Source organism: Sciurus carolinensis, chromosome 15, assembly GCF_902686445.1.
Source record: "Sciurus carolinensis chromosome 15, mSciCar1.2, whole genome shotgun sequence".
NCBI classification, from domain to species: domain Eukaryota; kingdom Metazoa; phylum Chordata; class Mammalia; order Rodentia; family Sciuridae; genus Sciurus; species Sciurus carolinensis.
In genome coordinates, this window is record NC_062227.1 from 45,086,428 (window position 1) to 45,111,370 (window position 24,943).

The 24,943-nt window shown below is 37.8% G+C and overlaps 2 protein-coding genes across 3 annotated transcripts in view; one reads left to right on the top strand and one right to left on the bottom strand.

Annotated features, from left to right (window-relative positions):
• The first annotated feature begins 3,956 nt into the window (after positions 1 to 3,956).
• On the top strand, positions 3,957 to 11,383 carry C15H18orf21 (chromosome 15 C18orf21 homolog). Of its 2 annotated transcripts, XM_047526947.1 has the most exons (5): positions 3,966 to 4,123; positions 4,201 to 4,223; positions 6,328 to 6,527; positions 8,242 to 8,441; positions 10,888 to 11,383. In XM_047526947.1, exons 1-5 carry the CDS (start codon positions 4,047 to 4,049, stop codon positions 11,039 to 11,041), a joined length of 654 nt encoding a protein of 217 aa, XP_047382903.1. In that variant the 5' UTR covers positions 3,966 to 4,046; the 3' UTR covers positions 11,042 to 11,383. The 2 variants fall into 2 exon arrangements, with proteins under 2 accessions (XP_047382904.1, XP_047382903.1); XM_047526948.1 differs by lacking the exon at positions 8,242 to 8,441 and having other exon boundaries at positions 3,957 to 4,123.
• Positions 11,384 to 17,131: 5,748 nt separating this feature from the next.
• Positions 17,132 to 24,943, bottom strand: part of Rprd1a (regulation of nuclear pre-mRNA domain containing 1A) — a 65,036-nt gene continuing 57,224 nt past the window's right edge. Inside the window, 1 exon segment of the mRNA XM_047526608.1 lies at positions 17,132 to 20,636. Within this exon segment, the coding sequence (XP_047382564.1) occupies positions 20,487 to 20,636 (150 nt within the window). The 3' untranslated portion in view covers positions 17,132 to 20,486.

Sequence of the window (24,943 nt, forward strand, 5' to 3'; positions counted from 1 at the left end):
TCTGGTAGTTTGCTGATTCTTCCTAAATGATATATACATGATGGACTCTAGTTGTCTGTGAAGCAAGAGGTGAAGCAGAAGATGGTAAGGGCATGGGGAAGGACTGAAATGACTTCAGGGGAACAGGTGGATATTTAAAATTGGCAACATTTATGTGGCTGTTTTTTTTTTTTTTTTTTTCCAGCTGCATTCTGGTTTGTCTCTACAAATCATTCAATTTCCCTCATCCTGAAAACCCTACAGACATTTGCTTCAAAATAATTCAGACACGAGGTGGGAAAGCAAAGGGGTGGAGGAGTAAAGGGAAGTACAGACAAAATAAGATCGACCATTTATCGACATTTATTGAAGCTGGGTGATGAACTCATTTCACGTTCCCACTACTTTTGCACTTGAAAATTTCCAAGATAAAAATGTGTTTTTAAGGGGGAAAATAAATGAAGTCAAAAACAAAACTACCAACTACTATGGGTAGAACATGATTCATAAGTGTATTCTCACAAAGAAAAACCTTCCAGAAGCTGAAACAGGCAGTGAGCATGTGAGTCTACACAGCTGGGTTGCGTACACAGGCATGGACCCCCGCTCCTGAGTGTGCACTGGGAGAGAGGTGGCCCTCTGCATCCCTGGCTCTGCTCAGGACCCTGAGCGCTTGCCGCTTCACCTCCCTCTGAGTCCACTGGACTACTGGACAAGGCCTGCACTTGGACCTGACAGAGCTGCTCTCCTCTGATGGCTTTCACAAATTGAAGTTGGTAAATGTTATGTGACACTGAAAGTCTCAGCTAACACGTACACCAGACAAAGGCAGGCTTAAATCACTGTGATCACAAAATAATTCAACCTTGTACATCAAAAACTCTGATTTCCCTGGGATGTTGGAATGGACCCTCAAAAAAGACTTTTTTCCAAACCATAAAATTATTGATGAGTAATTTTTTCTACTTCTCTCCAGGCCTTTCTTTTTTTCCCCATCAACATCAATATTTGCTACAATAATTCCTAATTAAATACACAAGTTCATCCTTACGCATTTGTGCCTGTAATTATTAAAGACAGGCTCTAAGTTTTTTAAAGTCAAAATTAGTAAAAAAAAAAATCAATTTGTAGCAATGGTTCTGAGACATTTATCTTACCTCTTGAGAGAAATGGCGTGGGGATAGCTGCTGGTGACGAGCATGGGGGACTGGGTGGGTATGTGGGTGACAGCACTGGTCTGGGTCACCAGCCCTTCCCTGGATTTGGGGGGGCCTAAGGTTGAAAGGCAAGCTCCCATCCCTTTTGTAGTCTGACCTTCATGTTCCAGGTACGTGGTGAGTGAGTGCACAAATGATAAATTATCTAGAACCACATTTAGTTATAGTTTTAGCCCCTTCTTTTTCAGATAGCTAATCTGAGGTAAAGTCCAACTGAGGAAAATTTGTTCACTATTACAAAGCCAGACCAGAGTCCAAGTGTGCCTGCTGATCTTTACACTCATTCTGCCTTCTTGTTGAAATGGAAAAATAATTTCTGATTGGGAGATATTTAAAGTACAAGCTCTCTAGAGAAAGGAGACATGGTGCTGGTGAGATATAAACAGAACGCTTGATGTTTAGACAGTGAGTTTAGTTAGACTCAGGTTTGGGACACAAGGAAATGATGCAGAGAAAATTAATATTGTTGAAGCAACCTGGACTCAAAAAACACACCCTTCTGTTAAAGGTTTGTGATGTACTAGGAGATCAATGATAGGTGAATCAGGGAAGAAGAGGACCAATATGAAGATCAGGGACCTCAGAGCCAAAGGGAGCTGGCTTAAAAGTTAGATCAGTTGTGTGATTGAGTAACTTTTCTCTGAGTCTCAGTCCTACCAGTGGAGTAGGAATAACAACAGTATCTGCCTGCCATTGTGAGAACTTATGCATTTAGCAAATCTTTATTGAGCCCCTTCTCTGTGCCAAGCCCTGGGCAACAGACCACATACAGAACAGCAAACAGGACACACCAAGTCCTACTGCCCTTAATTCATTCTGGAAAGGTACATGTAAACAATGAATGGATAAGGTAATTTCAGATACCAAGGTTACTATGTGTTAAAAGAAAAACTTTAGACAATTTACATTTAACAGGGTTTAAGTGAGCAAAGAATGACTCACAAACCAGGCAGCCCTCAAAAGCAGAACAGGTTCAGAGAGCTTTGATTTGCAACGTGGGCTGGCAGCATTTATAGGCCAAAAATGGAAGTGATGTACAGAGACATCTTGACTAGCTACAGTTCTGGGTTTGCCTTGTCTGAACTTGGGTGATCCAGTGGCCACCTGTGATTATCTGAAGTTCAACTATCATGATTGGCTGAGATTCAGCTGTTTATTAGAAAAGTATATCCATTTGTTTGACACTCAGTTAGTTTACATACTTAGTTAGGTTGTAGTTCATTACATAAGAATTCAAATACAAAAGCATCCTCAGGCCAGATTTAGTTTCATTTAACATATGACACAAATAAAAACCAGTAGTGGAAGAGAATGACTTGGTGAGGGGGAAACAACTCCTTTATTCAGATAGTCAAGGAAGGCCTCTGATAAGGACAAACAGTCATGGGAAGGATTCTCATTCAAAGCACAGAACAGCAAAGGCCCTGGAGTAGGTTTCAACAGGATGTGTTTGAGAGACAAAAGAAAAGGTTATTGTGGCAAGAGCAGTGGGCAGGTGAGACAAGATGAGGTGTGAGGTAGAGGCAGTCACCTGTGCAGTCAGGGCCCTGGAGAGCATGACCAGGTGCTGATGTTCCAAGTGCATTAAGGAGCCTTGAGAAGTCTCTGAGCAGGAACATTCTATATCCACAAAAATCATTTACTATAGTTTTAAAGAAAGCTGTTAGTCTGCTTTGTTGAGAAGAAACTTGGAGAATAGGAGAGGAATCAGGAAAAGAATGTAAGAGGCACAGGCAAGAGAACAGGATGAACATGGTCTTACGGAGAAGTGGACAATTAGTGGTTTGCTGTTGGTGGACAGCCAACAGGACTTGTGGGCAGACCAACCGCAAATCAGGAAAGAGGAAACAGCAGTGATGCTGGGTGCTAAGAAGGAAGAAGATTGGACAGCCAGGCAGGTTGGTGAGAAAGAACAAGAGTGTTCTTTGGTCACATTTCGATTGAGAAAACAAGTTGCAATTTAAGTAGAGATGCTGATGGGACTTCTGTATGTGGGAGTGTGGTGCTCAGAGGAGAGAAGACTGAATGAAGGAAAGTGTGCTGGGCAACTGGCAGAATGTGTGCACGTCCCCTCTTTTCTGCTTTATTGGTTAGTGAAACAGAACGAAGAATCCAGAAATAGATTCGACTATGTTTAAAAGGCTTTTCTACATTATGTAGTGAAATTTCACCTGTCCTATAGGTTGTCCTGAGGATTACATGAATTAATACTTATTAAGATGCTTTTAAGAAGTCCCTGGCACACATTCAGTGCTCATTGCATATTCTTTATTTCAATGCAAATGGAAAACTAGTAAGAGGTCTTTGCATAACCTGCTATCCACCTTGAAAAAAAGTCAGCTGCTCTACCATACACGTAGGTGAAAATACACTTGATATTAATTAAAAGTGTGCTTGAATAAAATCGAACCAGAAAAGTGTGAGGGGGAAAAAGATGTGAAGGAATAGCTAGTTGACTAACCCATCATAAACCATGCCTTTTTCCGCTACCCAGAAAAACTTGACCCTGCCCCGAGCTGTCAGAGAGCAAGTAAGCGGAGGAGGAAGACAGAGCTCAGATCCAACTCTGAGCTGCAGACCTTGCCACCCTTGCCTGGTCAAGAACCTCGCGGAGGGTTCAAAGGACAGGGCGGAGCCGAGGGAGCTGGAGCCAGGCAGGGTGGAGGCGGGCTCCGGGCTGGGCACGCTTGCGCGCCAGGCGGGACGCGAAGGAAACAGGAACCTTTAGCTGCGTGTGCCGGTTTCCGGCGGGAACTTGGATTTTGAGGCCAATGTTGATGACGCTAGAAAGCCGACGTCCGGCGTCTCCTTTTTTCGCTTGGTCTGGATGGCGAGGAAGCGGCGTTGAAGATGAGGCAGAAGCACTATCTGGAGGCTGCGGCGCGAGGCTTACTCGAGAGCTGCCCAGGCCAGGCCCGCTATCTCCTGTAGGAGAGGGACGGAGGGACGCGGGAGCGGGCGGCGAGGTGTTCCTTTGTTCCTAACGTGTGTCTCTCTTTTACAGCTGGGCCTACAGTTCGTCACACGGTAGGGAGAACCCCGGTCTGTTGGGGGTTAGGCTCCTGTTGCCCTGTTCTCCTCGCTCTGCACAGCTCTCCGAATGATCTAAGGCTGATCGACTCACCCATCTCATTTTAAAAGCAGAACAAACCAGAAGCTTCCAAGTTTTGTGAGAAATCCACATTCCCCAGTGTGTCGTACCTTGCTTGACCTATTCATGGCATTTGACACATTTTTCAGTTTTTTCGAAATAGTTTCCGTTTTGGCTCCAGGTCATCACATTCGTCTTGTACCTTTTCCAGCACTTGGTCGATCTGCTTTGCTGATTCCTCCCAGTTCCGCAACTTCTAAATAGTGTAGTGTCCCCTGACTCAGTCCTTGGACCTTTTTTCTATCTACACTCATTCTTTGCTGATAGTTTTTCATCCAGTCTCATAGCTTTTAAATACCAGACCTACCAAATTCCAGCCCCATCCCCCTCCAAATTGTAGACTCACATCAGATGCCTTCTTGACAACTTCTTTTGAATGTCTAATGTGCCTTTCAACCTTAACTGCCTAAAACCTGAGCATAACCCCCAACAAACACCTTGGTTCTTCCCATTCAGTAAGTGCTAACCCTATCCCTTGAATTATTCAGCCTCAAATCTTGGAGCCATTCTTGGACCCATTCCCTAAAAACTCCTTTCCCCCATCAATAGACCAGAAAATCCTGTTTGCTCTAAAAGATTCCCCAAATCTAGCAGTGCAGTGGTGCACACATATAATCCTAGTGGCTGGGGCAGCTGAGACAGAAGGATCACAAGTTCAAAGCCAGCCTCATCAACTTAGTGAGGTCCTAAGCAACTTAGTGAGACTCTGTCTCAAAATAAAAATTAAAAGGGCTGGGGATGTGGCTCAGTGGTAATGGTGCCTCTGGGTTCAATCCCCGATTCCACCCCCCCCTCCGGAAAAAAAATCCAAGTCAAGCCAATTTGCTTCTACAAAGCATCTAATGCTTCTACACCATTTCTGATCTATCACTACCTCTCCTGGATTACTGCCTGCAGCTCCCATGCATTTATACAGTCTGTTCTCAAGTCAGCAGCCAGAATGGGATAAAAACGAAAGCTAGATCATGTCCCTTCCCTGCCATAAATGACTTCCCATCTCAGAATAAAACTGAATGTCCTACAGAATAGGCCCATAACCTTTTTGACCTGTTTTCTCATTTGTTCATTTGACTCCAGGATTACTAGGTCGGCCTCTTTGCTGGTTTTGTTTTGTTTTCTTCAAAGCCTTTGGAGCTGCCCTGTCCTCTACCTGGAACTCTTGCCTTACATACCTGCTTTGATTTCTACCTGTAAATGTCACTTAATGAAGCCTTCCCTAGACTCCCTATTTAAAGTTACAACACATTGTTCTTTCCTGTTGTACCTTTTTTCCTGGCAGCACTTAACAGCTGCCTCCTTGAATTGTGGTCCTTTGTTTACTGCTGTCTCTCTGACACCCAGAACAACATCTGGCACTAAATAATCACTCAGTAAATATGAATGAATTTTACATTTGGCAGAGCAAAGTTACAGACATGTCCTTTGATCTTTTGTAATCTCTAGAACAGTGCTCAACAGTAGGTACTCAATAAGTATTGGTTGTGCTAATTTTTTTAAATTTTTTTTTAGTTGTAGCTAGACACAATACCTTTGTTTTATTTATTTATTTTTATGTGGTGCTGAGGATCGAACCCAGTGCCTCACACATGGTAGGCAAGCACTCTTGCACTGAGCCACAACCCCAACCCCAGCCCTCCCTAATTGTTTTTAAAAAGAAAATCATACTGTGATTTGTTATTTTGTAAATATATTGGTGAAACATAGTCACCTTTTTTTAAAAGTAGTAACAAATAATGAGGCAGGTAGAAAAGATTAGAGACCTGCCTGTCTGTTGAAAGGAGCAAATTGATAGAATTATAGGATTTTGCAAAATAAATTGTTGCCAGTTTGTGCTTTTGAAATTTTTGTATTCTGAGTTTGCTTAAAGAAAACGTATTGTCTGCTCATACCAATACCTTTTCTTTTAATATTTATAGTGTCAGCTGTCTGAGGTAACAGAATAGTCCGATTTATTGAATTGTTTCATTTGCATAATTTTAGATGACAAGAGCACTTTTGAAGAAACATGTCCATACTGTTTCCAGCTATTGGTTCTGGATAACTCTCGAGTGCGCCTCAAACCCAAGGCCAAATTGACACCCAAAATATGGAAACTTCTTAATCGAGAAGCAAGAAGTAATACACTCACTTTTAAAGAAGCAAAAATAATCAAAAAGTATAAAGACTCCAAAAGTGTATTGGTAAGATTTCAGTTCCAGGATATATGAATAAACTATAATTCTTTTCTTTCACTTAAAATAATGTTAAGAATCGCCCTGACTGTAACTCAGAGATTTATATAGTAAGTAGTATATCTAAATTATATACATAAATTTTTTTCAGTGATTAGTGTTTCAAGAGTACATTTGTTTATTTTCATAATTACCTCAAAACTAAACATTGTATGCTCTTAATTGTTCTCAGATCTCGTTGAGCAGTTATTTTCACAAATATCAGGATTTCTTGGGCAGACCAGAATGACTCCATTTGAACTGTAATTACCACTACACTATTTTTTTCAGTTAATGGTTCTTTTCTTCACACTACTGTATTTTATGTATATACGTATCAGTGTCCTTTGTTCAGTCATTTCCCCCATGTATGCCCAACAAAAGTGAGTGAATCTTGTGTTCATTGAGTCTGTTATATGCTTAGTACTGAGGCTATAAAATAGAATAAAACAAAATCAAATTACTTACAGTTTAATAAGTGGAAGCCAGAGTCAGATATATTTTATATCCTTCATATCTCAACTATCCAGATTCAAGTGGCAGGCACTGCCAGGTGTTGGACATTATGACAGCTTAGGTTTGGCCCAAGACTATAATTAGTAATAACTTGGATTGAAAAATTGCCATATTTAGGAGTTTACCAGTATTGGATAAATAAGTGCATTTTGTTTTGTCATAAAATTGAATATTCAAAGGGCAAGAGAGAAGAGAGAGAATACTGGAGTAAGTAGAATTAACTATTATTCTTTGGAGAATTATATTTTTCGAAAAGCATCACTGCCACATATTTGTTAAGTGTCCCTAAATGAGAAAATAATAAATGCTTCCTCACTGACTTCCAGTGTTTACCTTCATGAAGCTTACATTCTAATGTAGTTTAATCAGAGGTCAGCTAAAGGGTGCTAGGGGAGTTTGTTTTGCTGATTTATTTTAACCTATATACAGGCTCTTTTGGAAAAGTATAAAGCCAAACAAACCTTTGATATGCAGAATATCTGAGATTTTCCCACCTAAACCAGTTTATATTAATTATGTTGAAGTATGGGCTGAATTCTGTGCATTTTGAGTGAGATATTTAGAAGAAAGGCATTTACCTAGAAAATGAACCATTTCTTTAAAAGTTAATCTTGAAGAGAAAGTCAGCCTCTAGAGCTAATGACAGGAATGAAGAGGTGTGAGAATATTGATAACTCGTTTGGTTTTATAAATTACTATGTAACTTTGTACAGAATTTCTACGGATTTAAAGGGGGCACTTAAATTTTCAGTGATATTTTGCTGTGTTTTATTGGGAAAAGACTTGAAGTTCAACTGCAAAAAATATTAATGCCTATTAATTTACAAAGAACATTCAAGTGTTAGAATGTCATCCCTAGTCTCCTTCCTAATTCCTTCCAAACATGGTTTGTGGTGAGAAACTAAAGAGCTCATTATCTTCAGGGAAAAAAAAAAAAAAAAAAAAAACTTTTAAAACCAGTTATGTTCAACCATTAATTTTTTGTAGAAAATTTTATAATATTAAATTTGTCTTGTCTGAGTCCTACTGCTAGATTGCAGTCTCAAAGGACAGCCTATGTGTTATTTATTTCTGTAGCAACCAGACGTAAGAATTCAGGGAACATGTGGTTTAGTTGGATTAAATATAAGAGAATTCATAGGATTGATGTTTCTTCTTTTTATGGTAGTTGATTACTTGTAAAACATGTAACAGAACGGTTAAACATCAGGGTAAAAGCAGAAGCTTTCTGTCAGCATTGAAGAGCAGTCATATTACTCCTACAAGCAAACTCAGCCCCAAGAGACCAAAGAGACAGACTCCAGGTTCTGCAAACTTCAGTCCTAATATGCCTGGCTCCAAAGGCAAGAGCCCAGCATTGATTGACAGGTATCTTAATTCATCAATTTTATTTGAATTGCCAGTGTTAACCCAAGTATTTCTTCTAATTTCCTGTTTATGCTTCTAAATATTCTGTGCCGTTCAGGCCTTGCTCCTTTTCTCCTCTGTGTGCTTTTCTTTGATGTCACACATTTCTGTATCTTCAACTTTCATTTCAGTATGTATGAATTGCAAGTATTTTTCAATCTCTCCATGGGTGTATTCTCAACTGCCTATTAAATATATCCACTCCTGCCTCCTACATGTCCAAAGCAGTTAATGTCCCCACAGCTAACCACTCAGAACTGCCCATTGTCATAATTCCTTATTCTGTGAGTGAACATGTCCTTCTAGATATTCTTACCTAAAAAAGCAGAATAATAGACAACTTCTGTTCACCTGGTCCTTGTAATCAGTTTGTCTATTGTAATTACATGCTGTTTGCATCCACTCTCCTTTTCCCCCAACTGCAGCTATTCCTGATTGAGGTCCCTATTCACCTTTTGTTTAGGACTACTGCCATGATTTCCTAATGGGTCTTCCAGCTTCTAGTCTCAAGTCCTTCTAGTCTGATCATCTTCCTGAAGCACAGCTTTGATTAGCAGCCTTTAATACCTAACTGAAGCATGTAACATATGGAAAGCATGGCTTTCCTGCCCTTACTCTCTGGCACCAACCTGACTGCCTATCTTATTTTGCTTATTTTGTTTAAGCTATGTGCCAGCAAAACTGAATCATTCACAGTGTACTTTCCTGCTTAAGCCTTTGCTTTTGTTCTTTCCTCTATCAGAAATCCTATGAATCCTATGAAATCTGAATCAATAGAGATTTGTTAAATGTCTTCGTACATGTTTTTATTTTAATAATTCTTGATTCTTTAGTCACCAAGTTTAAATTTTAATTCCATAGAAACTATGAAAGGAATTTTGGGACATTTAATTACGAAAGAGAAAATGAGTCCGGTGTCTTGGACATTAATGACAAAATCCAGCAAGGACTGAATTATCTCTGCTTTAGAATTGATTTTTTTTTTGGTGGGGTGGGGTACCAGGGATTGAACTCAGGGGTACTCAACTACTGAGTCCTATTTTGTATTTTAGAGACAGGGTCTCACCAAGTTGTTTAGTGCCTGGCTGTTGCTGAGGGTGTTTTTGATCCTCCTGCCTTCTCGAGCCACTGGGATTACAGGTGTGCGCCACCACACCCAACCTGAATTGAATTTTTTATATTGGGCTTGAAGTTTATAAAATTGGGTTAAAAATCAAAATTTCAAGTCAGTTTTCACTACATTCTTGATTTAATTATTTTGATATTTGATATAGTAAGAATTCAGCAATTTTTGCTATTGAATAAGTGTGAATGAAAGAAAGTTTGATTTATTTAAAAGAATTAAGTTGCATTTACCTAGTACTGTAGCTGATCCTCTATATCCACTGTTCTGCATCTGCAGATTCAACCAGTGGTGGACCAAATATCAGATTTTATTCAGAAAAATTAAATTTTGTCTGTACTGAAGTGTACAGACTTTTTTCCTTGTCACTGTTCCCTAAATAACACAGTGTAAATACTCTTACATAGCACTTACCTTAGTTGGGTTAGATATTGTAAGTACTCTAGAGATGACTTAAAACTCTTTGGGAAGATATGCATAGGTTATATGCAAACGCTATGCCAGTAAGGACTTGAGTATCTGTGGATTGGGTATCCATGGTGTGTCCTGGAATCAAGCACCCTGTGGATACCAAGGGACCACTGTACTTCTTAGATGAATATGCAGGAATGGCAAAGATACTGCACATTTACTATATAGATGGGGTATCAAAAGAAAGCTCAGACTGACAAACCCCAAGTAAGGATTCAAGGTGATAGAACACAGTTGGAGGAAATGAAATACACTCATCCTAGATGAGGAACTATTTATTCAGTGGACATTTCTAGATGCTTTCTATGTGCCTGGCACTGTCAAAAAGTAGTAGATTGCAAAATTAGTGTATAATATCTGCCCTATGGAGCTGACAGTCTAGTGGGGAAGATACAGTGGAAAGGTACCTTCATGTAGTAGGTTGAGATCCTTCACTTTGGAGAAATAAAGTAGTCTTGAGCTGTGACAAAGGAACAGGTTTTAAAATCCTTGCTTAGAATTTCATGAATGTTAAACTTCAGGCTCAAAGAGAACTCAGATCTGATAATGCTGTACTTCTAGGCTTATCTTTCAGGTATGATAGATATTTCCACAACTGCCCTCTATACCTCCTAAATGTTGTCCATAGCCTGATACTTCATGAGGAGATGTTTTAAAAATAGGAATGACTGTTCTGAGTACAGCCACTGCCCTTATATAGCCATAATACAAAAGAATAGGAAATTATTCTAGTAGCAACTATCTGTATAGGAGGTCTGTTTTGTCACTTGTCAGTATAACTTAGTTGGGTTTTGGGGTTTTTTCTCTTTTCAGAACACCTACATCTGGACGATCAACACCCATTTGCTCCTCAAAGAGTGTGACAAAAAGAAAGAAACACTTCTCTCAACTAAAAATGTTGCTTAGTCAGAATGAATCCCAAAAGAATCCAAAGGTAGACTTCAGAAATTTCTTATTCTCTCTATGAAGTCTCTTGAACTTTAAGAAAAAGAAATTTTTCTGATACAATTTCTGAAACTAAGTTAACGATTAAAAAAAAGAAACTTTTATTTATTCTTTGAATACATGAAAATTAGGTCCAAGGGCAGACTTTCCTTGGCATCCTTCAGTATATTAGGGAAAACATCTCATTAGAATGAATAACTAAAACATCACAGGTGGTCATTGAGAATCAAAAAAATATATGAAAGGTTCTTATAAATAGTAAGGATATATGTGAACCTTGAGTGATAGTATTTTTTCCTCCTTTAGTCTTAACAGTTTTCATTATGTCATTTTCTTTCAAAATAAATTTGAGAAATTAATGAGAGGGTCTGTCACTCATGAGGGTTTCTTCTGTATATGTGTAGCCCTATCAGAAAAGGAATCCAGTGTGTATTCTTATTTTCTCACTCATATACATAACTATATGAGTAATTTCTTAACATTATTCCTATCTTGAATGCAAAAATAAGTATCTAGCACATTCTTTTTTTGTAGTATTGGATTGAACCTAGGGCCTCATGCATGCTAGGCATGCTTTCTAGCACTGAGCCATACTACCAGCTCAACACTCTTGATTTAGGTGATCTACAGGGTACTGAAATTTCCATTTTACAACTTCTTTTGTTACTGTAGTAATATTTTGCCTTGAAGTGGCATTTTAATTTGCTCTAGAGATGACTCATTTCTAGGTCTGAAAACTATCAGAACATAAAGAGTAACAGTTTTGCTACCTTAAATCTTTCTGGAATGAATATATATATATATATATATAAATATACACACACACACACATATACATATATGTGTATATACATACATTAAATACATATACATATACATCTGGAATATATACAGACACACATATATATAATTTCATTTTTTAATGATAAAGTAGGACTGTATTCAACCTGTCTTAAGCTCTTTAGAAAAGGGAACCTTTAGCTGGGCATGGCAGCACATACCTATAATTTCAGCTACTTGGGAGGCTGAGGCAGGAGGATTCCAAGTTCAAGTCCAGCCTCAGCAACTTAGCGAGACCCTATCTCCAAGTAAAATATTAGGACTGGGAATATAGCTCAGTGGTAAAGCACCCCTGGGTTCAGTCCCAAGTACCACAAAAATAAAAGAGAAAAGGAACTGTTATACAGTACTGTAAGTTCATATAGCCATTTGGAAAACAATATGGAAGTCCCTATAAAAACTAAAAGTAGAACTGGCTTAATGGTAGAGTGCCTGCCTAGGATGTGAGAAACTCTGAGATCAGCATGCAATCCCACTTATGGGTATATATCCAAAGGAACTGAAATCTATATGTTGCAGAGATGTCTGCACTCGCATGTTTGTTGCAGGTGTTATTCACAATAGTCAAAATAAGGAAATGACCCAATAGCCATCAATGAACAAATGACTTTTTAAAAAAAAACCTTTATTTTATTATCTATGTGGTGCTGAGTATTGAACCCAGGACCTCACACATGTTATGCAAGTACTATAACCACTGAGCTACACCCCAGTCCAATAAATGGATTTTTAAAATGCAAAATACATAATGGAATACTATTTAGCCTTTTCAAAGCAGGATATTCTGTCATTTGTTACAACATGGATGAACCTGCAGAATTATGCTATGTGAAATAAGCCAGGCATAGAGAAAAAAAATCTCTTATCTTGTCATATGGGTCTAAAACAGTTGAACACATAGAAAATTAAAGAATAGAATGGTGGTTACCAGAGGCTGGGAAATAGATTGGTCAAAGAATACAAGGTTCCCATTAGGATTAAGTTCTGGTAATACATGTAAAGCATTGTTAATGTATGCTTCAAAATAACTGAAAGATTTTAAATATTATCACCACAAAGAAATGATAAATATTTGATATGATGCATATGTCCATCAGCTTGATTTAATCCACAATGTACACATGTAATAAAACATCACATTGTACCTGTAGTTATATACAATTACTTGTAAGAATAAAATAATAAAATGGATGCACAAGAATGCCCTTGGTGAATCTGATAAGTTTTACTGAAAGAGAAAAATAAGTAAAAAACAAAACCTTTTGAATAAATCATTTCAATACTTTGAATAATAATGTTTCCTCTCTGCTGCTTGAAAGTTTAAAACTTAAATTTCATTTATAGGGCCTGGCAAACTGAAAGACTAAGATTAACCAGTGGGAAATTATGCTAACAAATACAAGCACCAAAAGAATGGTAAACTGAGACAGGTTTTCCCTTTGTATCCAGAAGCATCTGCCCCTATCACTCTTAATTGGGTTTCTGACAACTTAGGTTCCTAAAACACTGAAAAGCTGGGGAAGGATTCTACCATGGCTATTCTTAGGAAACGTGCCTCTAACTGGTCACTACTGACCAGTAGGCATTATTTTCAAAGTTGTGAACAACCCATCAAACTCTTCATTAAGACAGATAGCAAAGAAATGTTTTTCAGTTCATCTTCCAGCTGGTCATGGTCCAGCTGGTCCTGGAGTTCTGATTTTATTCATAAACAAGAGACAGAAAAACCTGGTGAGAAGGCATGTATGGGGATACAGCATGAATTGAGATAATGAATACTTAAAGAGTTCTTCCCCCCACCTCAGACAGGGTCTCACTAAGTTGCCCATGCTGGCCTCAGCATCCAAGTCACTGGCATTACAGGTGTGTAAGCAACTTAGCAAGACCCCTGTCTCAAAAAATAAAAAGGGTTAGGGCGCTGGCTCAGTGATTAAGCACCCCTTGGTTCCCAACACTGGAAAAAGAAAAAAAAAAAACTTTAAAAAGATGATGAAATTAACCAAACAATATCTATACAACTATTTCTAGATATATCTGAACAAGCTAATGGCTCTGAGTCACACAGTATCATTCAAATTAATTCAAAATTTCAGTTTTGTACATTTCCCATGAAGCCCAGAATGCATACAATTCTAAAGTTCATTGCATGTTCCACTTCAATGATCTATTTATCAAAAAGACATTAAAATATTTTCCATTTTTTATATTATCCCAAAAGTTGAAATAAAATCATATACACTTTGGCAATTAAAATGGCTAAGCCTATGACAGTATAATAATACCAAAGGCTAATGAGTCTTAGATAAAGCAGATGATGGTCCAATCCCAAACTGTATTGTTTCTTCTTCACTTTACCACCCTCAGAAGAATAACAAGAGTTACACTAGCCAAAGAAATGAAATGAGAAAATGTGGAGGAATTTATCTGAGTGGAGAATGGGGTTTTGAAGAGACAAGGCAGATGAAAAGTATTAACTTGGCCTGTCAGGAAAGGACACTATTATTACTGCTTTTATTGGACTGAGTCCTTTAGCTCCCTCTGAAGATTCCCCTTATATGTGAGAAGAAATCTACTTAAGGTAAAGTGTTGGATGCTTAGAACAGAGTGTTCATCATAATTTCCCAGAGAGATTCCCCAATCTCAGATTTTCTGATTTAGTAACCTAGGGCCAAAGAATTTGCACTTCAAAGAAATTCCCTTCTGAGGCTAACACTGCTGGTCTAACATTCTGGCTTACAAGAAATAGCTTAAAACTAAAGTAGGCTTTAGTGAGTTCTAAAAATTACTTCCATTTCCACTGATTGTAAATCTTTTGAGAGCAGACATGCAGCTGAGCAGTCTTGTACACCTCAAAAGACTTAACACAAGAAGACAAAAAACAACTGGAAATGAAAGCAGGGACTTGAACAGATGTTTGTACATCCATATTCACTTCAGTATTACTCACCAAAACGAGAAGGTGGAAGCAACCCAAATGTCCATTGACGGGAATAAACAAAATATAGTACACATAGACAATGAAATATTATTTGGAATTAACAAGGAAAAGTTCCGACACATGCTACAACATAGATGAACCTTGAAGACATGTAAGGAAGTCAGTCAGTCATTTACTTACAAAAGGATAAGCAGTATTTTATGACTCCATTTGTATGCGGAACTTAGAAAAGTTAAATTTATACAGATGGAAAGTGGTTGTTGCTGGGAACTGGGGTGGTGATGTAGGGATAGGGAGTTATTTAATACAAAGTTTCAGTTGAGGAAAAGGAAAAAAGTTCTAGAGATGGATGGTGGCAATGTATGCACAACAATGTCAATGTATTTAATTGCCAGAGTACACTTGGCTAAGACAGAAGGATTGCAAATTCAAGGCCAGCCTGCAACTTAGCAAGGCCCTAAGCAACTTAGTGAGATTCTGTCTCAAAAAATAAAAAGGGATGTGACTCAGTGGTTAAGCATCCCTGGGTTCGATCCCCGGTACCAAAACAAACAAGCAAGCAAAACAAAAGAAAAAAAAAACTTTGTATAACATCCTTCCACAAGCACCCATCTTTCAATGGTGCTTTGAGCTGTTCCTTTTTAATTTGAATACTTGCATAATGTTAATTTCTCTAACTGAACATGTTATGCAAAATATAGACTTGTGATAGTGGGGCTGCTACCCTATATATCAATATAAGAAGCAACATATGCTTAGGGAGAACAGGTTTGGAACTACACTCGGTTGGGTTTGAATCTCAATTCAACATTTGACTTGTTCAGAGTCATGCAGAACTTACCCTAAGTTACCCATATGTAAAACTGGCATAATCATTCTATCACAAAGCATACTGCAGTACTTAGAACAGTTTCTGGTGCATTCTTATTTGTGTGAGCTGCTGTTTTAGTCCGTTTTTTGTTTGTTTGTTTGTTTGCTGCTATGACTACAAGACCTGAGAAGAACAACTTTAGAGGAGGAAGTTTATCTTGGGGTTCACAGTTTCAGAGGTCTCAGTCCATAAAACACTGGCTCCATGCCTTTGGTTTTGAGGTGAGGCAAAATATGGCAGAGTGTGGTGGAGGGAAGCAGCTGGGAACATGGCACGCAGGAAGAAAAAAGAGACTCTACTTAAGCAGATAAAAATGGCATGCCCCCAATTACCCACCTCTCCCAGCCACACTAAGCCTGCCTTCAATTACCACTCAATTAATCCTTATCAGAGGATTAATTCACTGATTGGGGTAAAGCTCTCAAAACCCAATCATTTCACCTCTAAGTCTTCTTGCATTTTTGGGGGGGACACCTCACATCCAAACCATAACAGCTGCCCTAATTATATATTAAGTATGCTTTGTAGGGCATTGTTTCTCAAAAGACAGTCCATTAATTACAAGCATCAGAATATATGCACAGTTTGTTTTAAAATGTACATTTCTGGATCTACATTAAATCTTCTGAGAACAGAATCTCTGAATAAAAACCCACTATCACAGACAGGGAAAACTGGATAGGAATGATAAGCACCTGAATTCAGGTGAAGTGACCAGATGTCATCTAGGAAAGGAGTACCAGGGATATTATCCAGAGGACTACATCTCACGAACTTTCTAAATTAGAAGAATCAGAAAGTTTTGACTCTATAGATATATCTCCTTTTTGCAAATGCCCCAAAGTCTAATAAAAGAAGTTTGGCAAACATTGTCCTAGAGAGTCCCATATATTTTTAGTATTCTCCAACTTTGCTTTAAATTCAAGGTGTGGTAAGAGGAACTGTGCTCCAGTACCAAGTCAATCTGTTCACTTGAAAGCATGTAGTAAGCACTACTAAGCACCAGGTCACAAAAGAAGGTCTGGTTCTCTGCCCATAAGGAACCTCCTACACAGTGAACTATAAACCCATTCTTTATTACCTGGAGTTGTTTAAATATTTTAAATCATGAAGCAAGTCATAGATTTCAAAGTTGGTCCAGAGCAGCAGTTATTAGTATATGGTCCCCAAACCCAGCAGCATCAGCATCAAGTTGTTAGAAAAGTAAACTATCAGGCTTTACCTGGCTTACTGAATCAAAAGCTTTGTATGTGGCTCCCAGTCATCAATAGTCTAATAAATGCTCCAGGTGATTCTGATGCTTGCTCAAGTTTAGGAACAATTGTTCAAGTCCAACAATCTGCTTTAGCATTTCTTTGCCATTACATCACTGAATACTTCCGGGATTTTGCTTCCCTCCTAGTCTATTAATCCCTTCCCACCACATCCAATAAATCAGATTCACAAAAATGACCTACAAAATAAACCTTTGAAAAGAACATAAAACTTTATTAAGAACATCTTATACTGTCATCAGATACAGCCAAAGAAAAGGGGTAAACAAACAGGGAGAGTTCATCTTCCCATGTGCTACTGCCACCTCAGAACAGACTTGTGTGGATGGCTGGAATTATAGTTGGCAACAAATGCTCTGTATAAATAAACTCATCAAGTAACACAATGTTCCCTTTCTATACAGAGAAGAACTGGGTTTACACTTTAAAAAGCTTTGATATAGTGCAACAGCTATGAAACAAGACTACACCTTTAGGAGCTATTTCTTAATAGAATACAAAGCAGTTTAGTAGCTTTATGTTATTTCATATTATGTAAATTTTTAGAATTGAAAATTCCAAAAGGACCTTCTATCTTTCCCTAAAATAAGTTGATTTGTACTTTTGAGGGTTTTTTCTCTCTAAAGAGTTCTCAGAACCAGTTCAGTAACTATACTGCAAAAGATGTGTTGCTCATCTACAGTGACAACTGACAACCTAAGTTTGTTCTTTTAATTTTGCAAATCAAGATGACTGGGTCACCCCAGCTTTTGCTGATTCTGAAGGATTTCTTATAGAAAAACCCTGATTCAGAGTGCATGTGAAAGAGGTACCAAAAAAGTTGCATTTGGAATGGTTTTCCTTAAGGGAGGGCGGCTATTGAGCACAAGTGATTTTCTCAGACTCCAGGTTCCCCCCACTATGAACTTTTACTTACTGCAATGATGGAAGGAGCAGAGGGAGTGCCAGGGAATCTGTTCAGACTGCCATTCCAGACAACTCTCTGCACTGTTTGTGGAGAAAAGAGTGATGGTATCCATTCAAAGCACAGTACCCCTACTGCAAGTATGGTGACATGCTTTTCTCTTGAGGGGCCAGGCCAAACTGCACTCAGATGCATGATTTGCCTCAGGTACACAGTGGAGAAAATGCTCATGATTTAGAATTTGGTATTACAGTATCCCACCTAACCCCATTTCTTGAAAAAATTTAGCCTTCTTTTAGGAAGGCAGACTATTCACTGCTAAGGCTTACCATGTTAACTATCATAAGGCGGAAAACATGACTAAAGCAGACTATTGTATGTGTTCAGTTAGTGAACTAACCAACAACTGAGGTTTGTGGAGGACTGGTCAAGGGGTGGGATTCAGGTTCTCGAGTACTATCACTTATCACAAATCTCATCAAGCTCTTTAAAAAAATAATGCATTTTTATCATAAATATTTAGAGCAGATACTGGCATCAAAATCAGTATCTAAGTCAGAAGTCTGTCTTAAATGGTGAAAATATTCCAACAAACTTCTAAAAGATCTCAAATCTTTCCAGGAGTACACAGTTTATAAATTAGTTTTAAATGGAAAAAATATATATTCTGAATGGATAAATCACCACTTTAGCAGATCATAAATAAGGTCAAGATATTGAAAATAAATTAACATACAAGTTCTTGCTTTCACATTAACAACAAAAAAACCTAACTTACTTGGTATACTTTCACAGCAGGTATAACCAGGTTTTATAATTGTGCATTTGTTACCTCCCCCTTTGCTCTTTCCTTCCATTCCCTATACCTAGGGACAGAGGTACACAGCACAAGCAGATACCCCAATGTGTGAGTCTGGCTGCGGCACACAATTTCCTTGCTTAAAGTGATGTTATTACAAATGCTGGTCAAGATCTATGATTAGCAATTTATCAACCATATTACAAGTTAAGTACATTCATGGTTAAATGGATTAGGTTCCCAGGTGACCTTTCAATAGTAGTGTGCATAAGGAACCTAACTACTACTGTTTTTGTGAGAAAATGTGTCCTAACTACCAAAGTTGTCTAAAACACTTTGGAATGTAAGACATTTATGGATGGGACTACATATGTGCATCTGTTTTGGAAATAGGTCAAACTGTTAAAAATCACTGTTTCCAGAACTACTGGCTATCAAAACTAAATTTTGCCTTCTCCTTCACATGTAAACTAATTTTAACTCTAATCTCTAATACTGAGAAAGAAAGAGTGAAGCCATTTAGAATAGTGAGACATAATTGGCTTGTGGGATTTAAAAGATGTTTTATTGACTATCTAATTTGAATTTGCCTACAATGAGAAATGTCTAATGTAAAGCAATGGATGAGAAAAATGTTTATCCTAAGTCATTATTGAATACAAATCCACAGCTTATCAATATGATTTAAAAAGAAAGCTGGAGAGCATGCAAATGCTCTAACACACAGGGTTAGAAATAAAAGGTAAAAGTACATTTGTTTTGTATTTACATCTGTAAATATACAAATATAAAATTTACCAGATCTACCCTGTAGTGTAGCACTCTTAATTTCCAAATATACAGTCATTCAAAAACTTGAAGGGAACATTAAAAATGTTCCAGACTACTTTACTGAACATTAATGAATATTGTATTCTTGCACTATTAGAGCTAAAAATACTACTGTTTTTTAAGTTATACAGCTGAGGGAATAATAAAAGTATCATTTCATGTTTCTTTTAATCCCATAGATAGCTTTTTTATTAAAGGGATTGATTATGTTAAAAGGAGACTGATTTGACAAATAGAAATCAGTTCTAGAACCAAAACTGTTCTATTGGTAGAGTCTCAAAATTTACAGCATTTTCATATTGATCTATTCAAAAAATTCTGAACAGTGTAATCAAGGGAGTCCCTATTTCACAATCTTTTTACTGTACGATGGCAGTTGGAATGGAACTCCTACAGTGCTATCTGAAAAGTTCTCTAGGCTTTGATCTGACCCTATAAGTGGCATCCATGTTTAGTGTTAAATTACTGACCTCTAGGGAATAAGGAATCAAAAGCAGGGAGAGGCACAGAACCGATATTTGGGTTGGGGAGAAGGATGAAGATTAAGTTGGAACATTTAGTCCCTTCTATAATCAAGTCCTAACTATACCATAATAAAGTCTCAACCAACTCCTGATTAGTTCTTCCCCTTTAGGAATTAGATAGTATACAATGATTAGATACTGAAAAAAAGAAAATAAAGAAGAACAATTAAAAATACATGAAGAAATAGAAACATGGACTTTCTCACAAGGCCCTGGATCAAAAAAATTTACAAAAAGATCGTTTGAAAATAATCACTATGTGAGCTTATTAATACACAGAGATCATCACTTTGTTTAAACTAAGTCATATTAACTTACTAATAAAATAGTAAACAAACCAACATTTTAAACAATTTTATAAATTACTTGTCACTTCTTTTGTTAGTATCACTCTCTCAACAATATACAAAAATAACGCTACAGGACTATCCACCTAACCCGTCTCCATCTCTTACAAAGTCCTGGGCCCTGGAAAGAGACTGGTCGTCAATCTTCACTGTAGATGTCCCCCGCAAAGGGCAGGTGCATGTGGCTGCCAGTGACATTGGGCAATCGAGATAAGTCTGGCAGGCTCTGGATCCGGGACCTGAGTTCTTTGCGCACCAGGGAAACTCTGGCTAACTTGCGCTTGTATTCCTGTAACATCAAACCATTTTTGTTAGTATCCAGGGATTCAAAGAGTTATCTAGCATATGCTCTGCATAAAATCTGGTACTTTACTCAGTGCCAAATTTTTTAAAAATTACCCAAACACGCGTTTAATATCCAAAGAGAGGTTTTGGAAGTATTGAATTAGGTACTCTATTGCTCTTATGAAAAACTATAATCTTTAATTGCTGTTTCACACCTGTACAAAGAAAACTACATTGATATGCTTAACCCCTGCATATAAGATCCTCAGGTATTCTAGAGTTTGAACAAGAAAAATTACAGCCGGACTGATGGTGCATGCCTATAATCCCAGAGGCTTGGGAGGCTGAGGCAGGAGGAGCAAGAGTTCAAATTGAGTATCAGCAATTTAGTGAAGCCTTAAGCAACTCAGTGAGACCCTGTCTCTGAATAAAATACAAAAAGGGTTGGGGATATGGCTCAATGATTAAGTGCCTGTGGGTTCAATCCCTGGTCCCAAAAAAAAAAAAAAAGAAAAGAAAAAGAAAAATCACATGTTCATTTTCACAAATGTAAGCTGAAATTTAGCACTGTTTTCAATTTTGAATGCTGGCAACAAACCACAGTAGTTATTATCATACCTGTGACTTTGTCTCTAATAGAAACCAGCTGCTTCATATTACATTACAGTACTTACAGCTATCTTGAATTATTGTTTACAACCAACACTGATGTTATTTATTAATAAAGAAGCATATATTATTGGATAAATTTTCTAAGTGTGATAGCTTTACTTCAATATAACTTTGTAATGCTATGTATTTTATTTTATGCATTTAAACACATTAACTTGAGAAGGTATCCTGGTTTCACCAGACTGGCACAAAAATAGGTAAGGACAGGAAAGCCTACAAACAGCCCAAAGAAGCAGAAGTCTCTGGGTCCTGTTGTCCACATGTCCCTGCAGTTCCAATTTTCCTGAAGGTCAAGGTGTAGTAAAAGTTAATTTAACATAGATCTACCATCTTAAGGTATCATTTATTTTCCTCTTGCTTTCCCCCCTTCACCAGTGATACATCCTGGAACGTCGGGTAGGTTTCAATACAGTAACTCAGTGTCATACAGAAGATAAGCATCAGACTATTTCAGTTCTGGCTGCATACTTCTCAACAGAACTTCCCGTTACACACCTACACGTCTGGTACTTTTCTTGCCGAAAACAAGCTGCTATAGTGCAGACATCTCTCTGAATCACATAAGCAAGCACACACACACACACACACATATATATATATATATATATATATATATATATATATATGACATCAAATATAATAGCATCCAGGTAGGTTATGCTGCAAAGTTTTATTTTAAAAAGTCAAGTAGAGTGGCATATGCCAGTAGTTCCAGTGGTTTGGGAAGCTGAGGTAAGAGGATCCCTTGAGACCAGGGTCCAAGGCCAACCTGGGCAACACAGCAAGGCCCTGTCTCAAGAGAAAACTTAAATATCTTAATTATTTGATTCAAATGATATGTGGCAACTAAAAGCCATTTATTGTAAGTCCATTATACACCACGCACTAAAACATAATACATATCATCTTCAATAATCCCATGAGAAATTATCCTTCATAAGCATATGAAATAATTAACAAACTATGAACAAAAGTGGTAGTCAAATGCTTTGTTATTGTTAAACCAAGAGCAAGATTTAAATAGCTGCAGCAAACTGCTGAATGTTAAAGAACAAAGCCAAATCAAACTCTTAAAATAGTTTAATATATATTTTATAGTTATAGGTGGACATAATACCTTTTTTATTTATTTTTATGTGGTGCTGAGGATCAATCCCAGTGCCTCATACATGCTAAGGCAAGCACTCTACCACTGAGTTACAGCCCCAGTCCCCCAAATGAAACTTGGTAATTATCTGACTGCGTTAACCAGGCAATAGTCCTGAAAGTTTTAAACTGCTTCAGTGGTGGTCTAAAAAAAGGCTCAAAGAATGCAGCCTGGTTTCTCGGGCAACAATTCTTACAATAATATGTACATACTACTTTGGTTCTGATGTACACTAATAATATTCCTCTTAGATAAGAACCATCACAACACCACACATGCACTCTCCTCTTTCAAAACACTTTTAGAACTGTGTTGTCATGGCAGTCTGATATGTGGCAGGTGCATGTTTAAGCATTGGAAATACACTGTTGAACAAAATGGGTGAAGTCTACTGTCTTTGCAAAACTAACATTTTAAGGGGAAGGGGCATAAAAATATATAAATATTATTTCAGATATAAATACAATGACAAAAAAATAAAATGGATCAGGTGCGGTGGCACATGCCTGTAATTCCAGCAACTAAGGAAGATGAGGTAGGAGGATCCCAAGTTCGAGGCCAGTCTCAGCAACTTAATGAGATCCTAAGCAATTCAATGAGACCCTGTTTCAAAATAAAAAATAAAAAGGGCTGAGGATGTGGCTCAGTGGTTAAGCATCCCTACTTCAATTCCCAGTACCATTAAGTATTATGAAGTAAATACTTCAGTGAATGTGTGTGTCCCAGTGTAGCTGACATCTAGATCAAGATACAGACTTTTTTAGAACCCCAGAAGATTTCTTCATACTACATTTCCCTCCCCCACCCCCTCAGTACTGGGGACTGAACCAAGTGCTCTACCACTGAACTATATCCCCAGCCCTTTTTATTTTGAGACAGGGTCTAAGTTGCTGAGGCTGGTCTTAAACTTGCAATCCTCCTGTCTTAGCCTCTCAGTTTGCTAGGATTATAAGCATGTGTCACTGTGCCAAGTTTAGCTTTCCCAACTTTTAATCACTATGTTCCAAAGTTCAATTAGGTTAAGGGTCATCCTTTGTAATGTCTTTACAGGTCCCCTACACCATTATTTAAGATTTTGTATCTAAGTCAGTCACTTTTCAACAAACTTGTGTTTTAAGAAATAACACCTATGCAATAACAGGTTTGTCTTGGTTTTGACCCACACGTTAAATATCAGTGTCAAATGTTCTCAGGCAGTACTACAGCACTCACGTCACCTCACTCTTCTCAACTCTGACTGCTGACAAGTCACTCCACTTTTCCCTGAGTCTTTCTCATTCAACAAGGCCCACATCTATCCTTCATTTATTTACAGACCCTTTATGTGCCCATGTCATCACTACTATCCTAAAGCTTGTTGTCTCTCACAGCCCTCAAGTCAGTGTTTTCAGTTCCTGCTTCACACCAAGGCTCACTTCCATTGGTGAAATTCAAGCCTCTTCACTCTTCAAATTTTAACCCACATTATTTTAATTCTGGCAAATTTTCACTTTGTCTAAAAATCCTTCCCTTGTCCCTGTCATCTTCACTTTATGCTCCCAGCTGAAACTACCTCTGTACTGCTTAATGTTTTGTCTGCTGTCCTTATTTTCCCAAAGGCAGAAGCCTTATTTGTATTGACATGATACTTCCACACTAGTGAATTAGGAGCTGTGATCTGCTGTGGTTGGCACTGCAAGTGAGTCAGAGATAGCTTGTAGTCCGAATCATTAAAAAAACTTCTTTATGGCTAATACTTAGTATATACCAAGTATCCAAACCTTACATATTTTCTAAGACCTACATGAAGACTGAACAAACACTGCCACAGAAACCTTTTCTACTCTAGCCTCAAACTATGATGTGCTACTACTTGATATATTTCTAGTTTTTTTAGCCCCAGTTATTTCTGAACTTAACTGCTACTGTTTTCAAGTTTCATATGCATAATTAGAGGGAAACATACTTTACACAAATCTGTGTTTCCTGCAGTATCCAGGAAAGAACTGAGGCATAACAGCCATTCTACCCACATCAATATTCCTCAGTGAGTCTGAAGTCATGCCTCCTTGATGCCTATGACTTGAGCAGGGACTACCTACAATCAACTTAGATACTTCCTTTATAAAACTAGGGGTGTGTATTTTAGAGTTGAGACTTAAATAATATGGAAGCTTTAAAATTATGAAGTGCTATATAACTGGTTATCATTCTGGGATGGTATCAACAGGTGTACACCACCATGCCCAGCTATGGCTGCACTTTTCTTAAAGAAGCTAATAATTCTGCTCTTCTCTTTCATTTATAATTGTGAATCTTAAAAATACATGGAGAATTTCTATTGCTTCCACATGGGGAATTTCAGTGTCCAATTGAAGACTGTGGCTAATTCCAAGCAACACGCTTACTGTATTTTAGCCCCACTGGTCTACTATCCACTTCTGGAGATCACTTATTGTGGCAGAAAGAGAACTACTTACTGTACCCAATCAGAAAGCTGAATCCTGATTCTA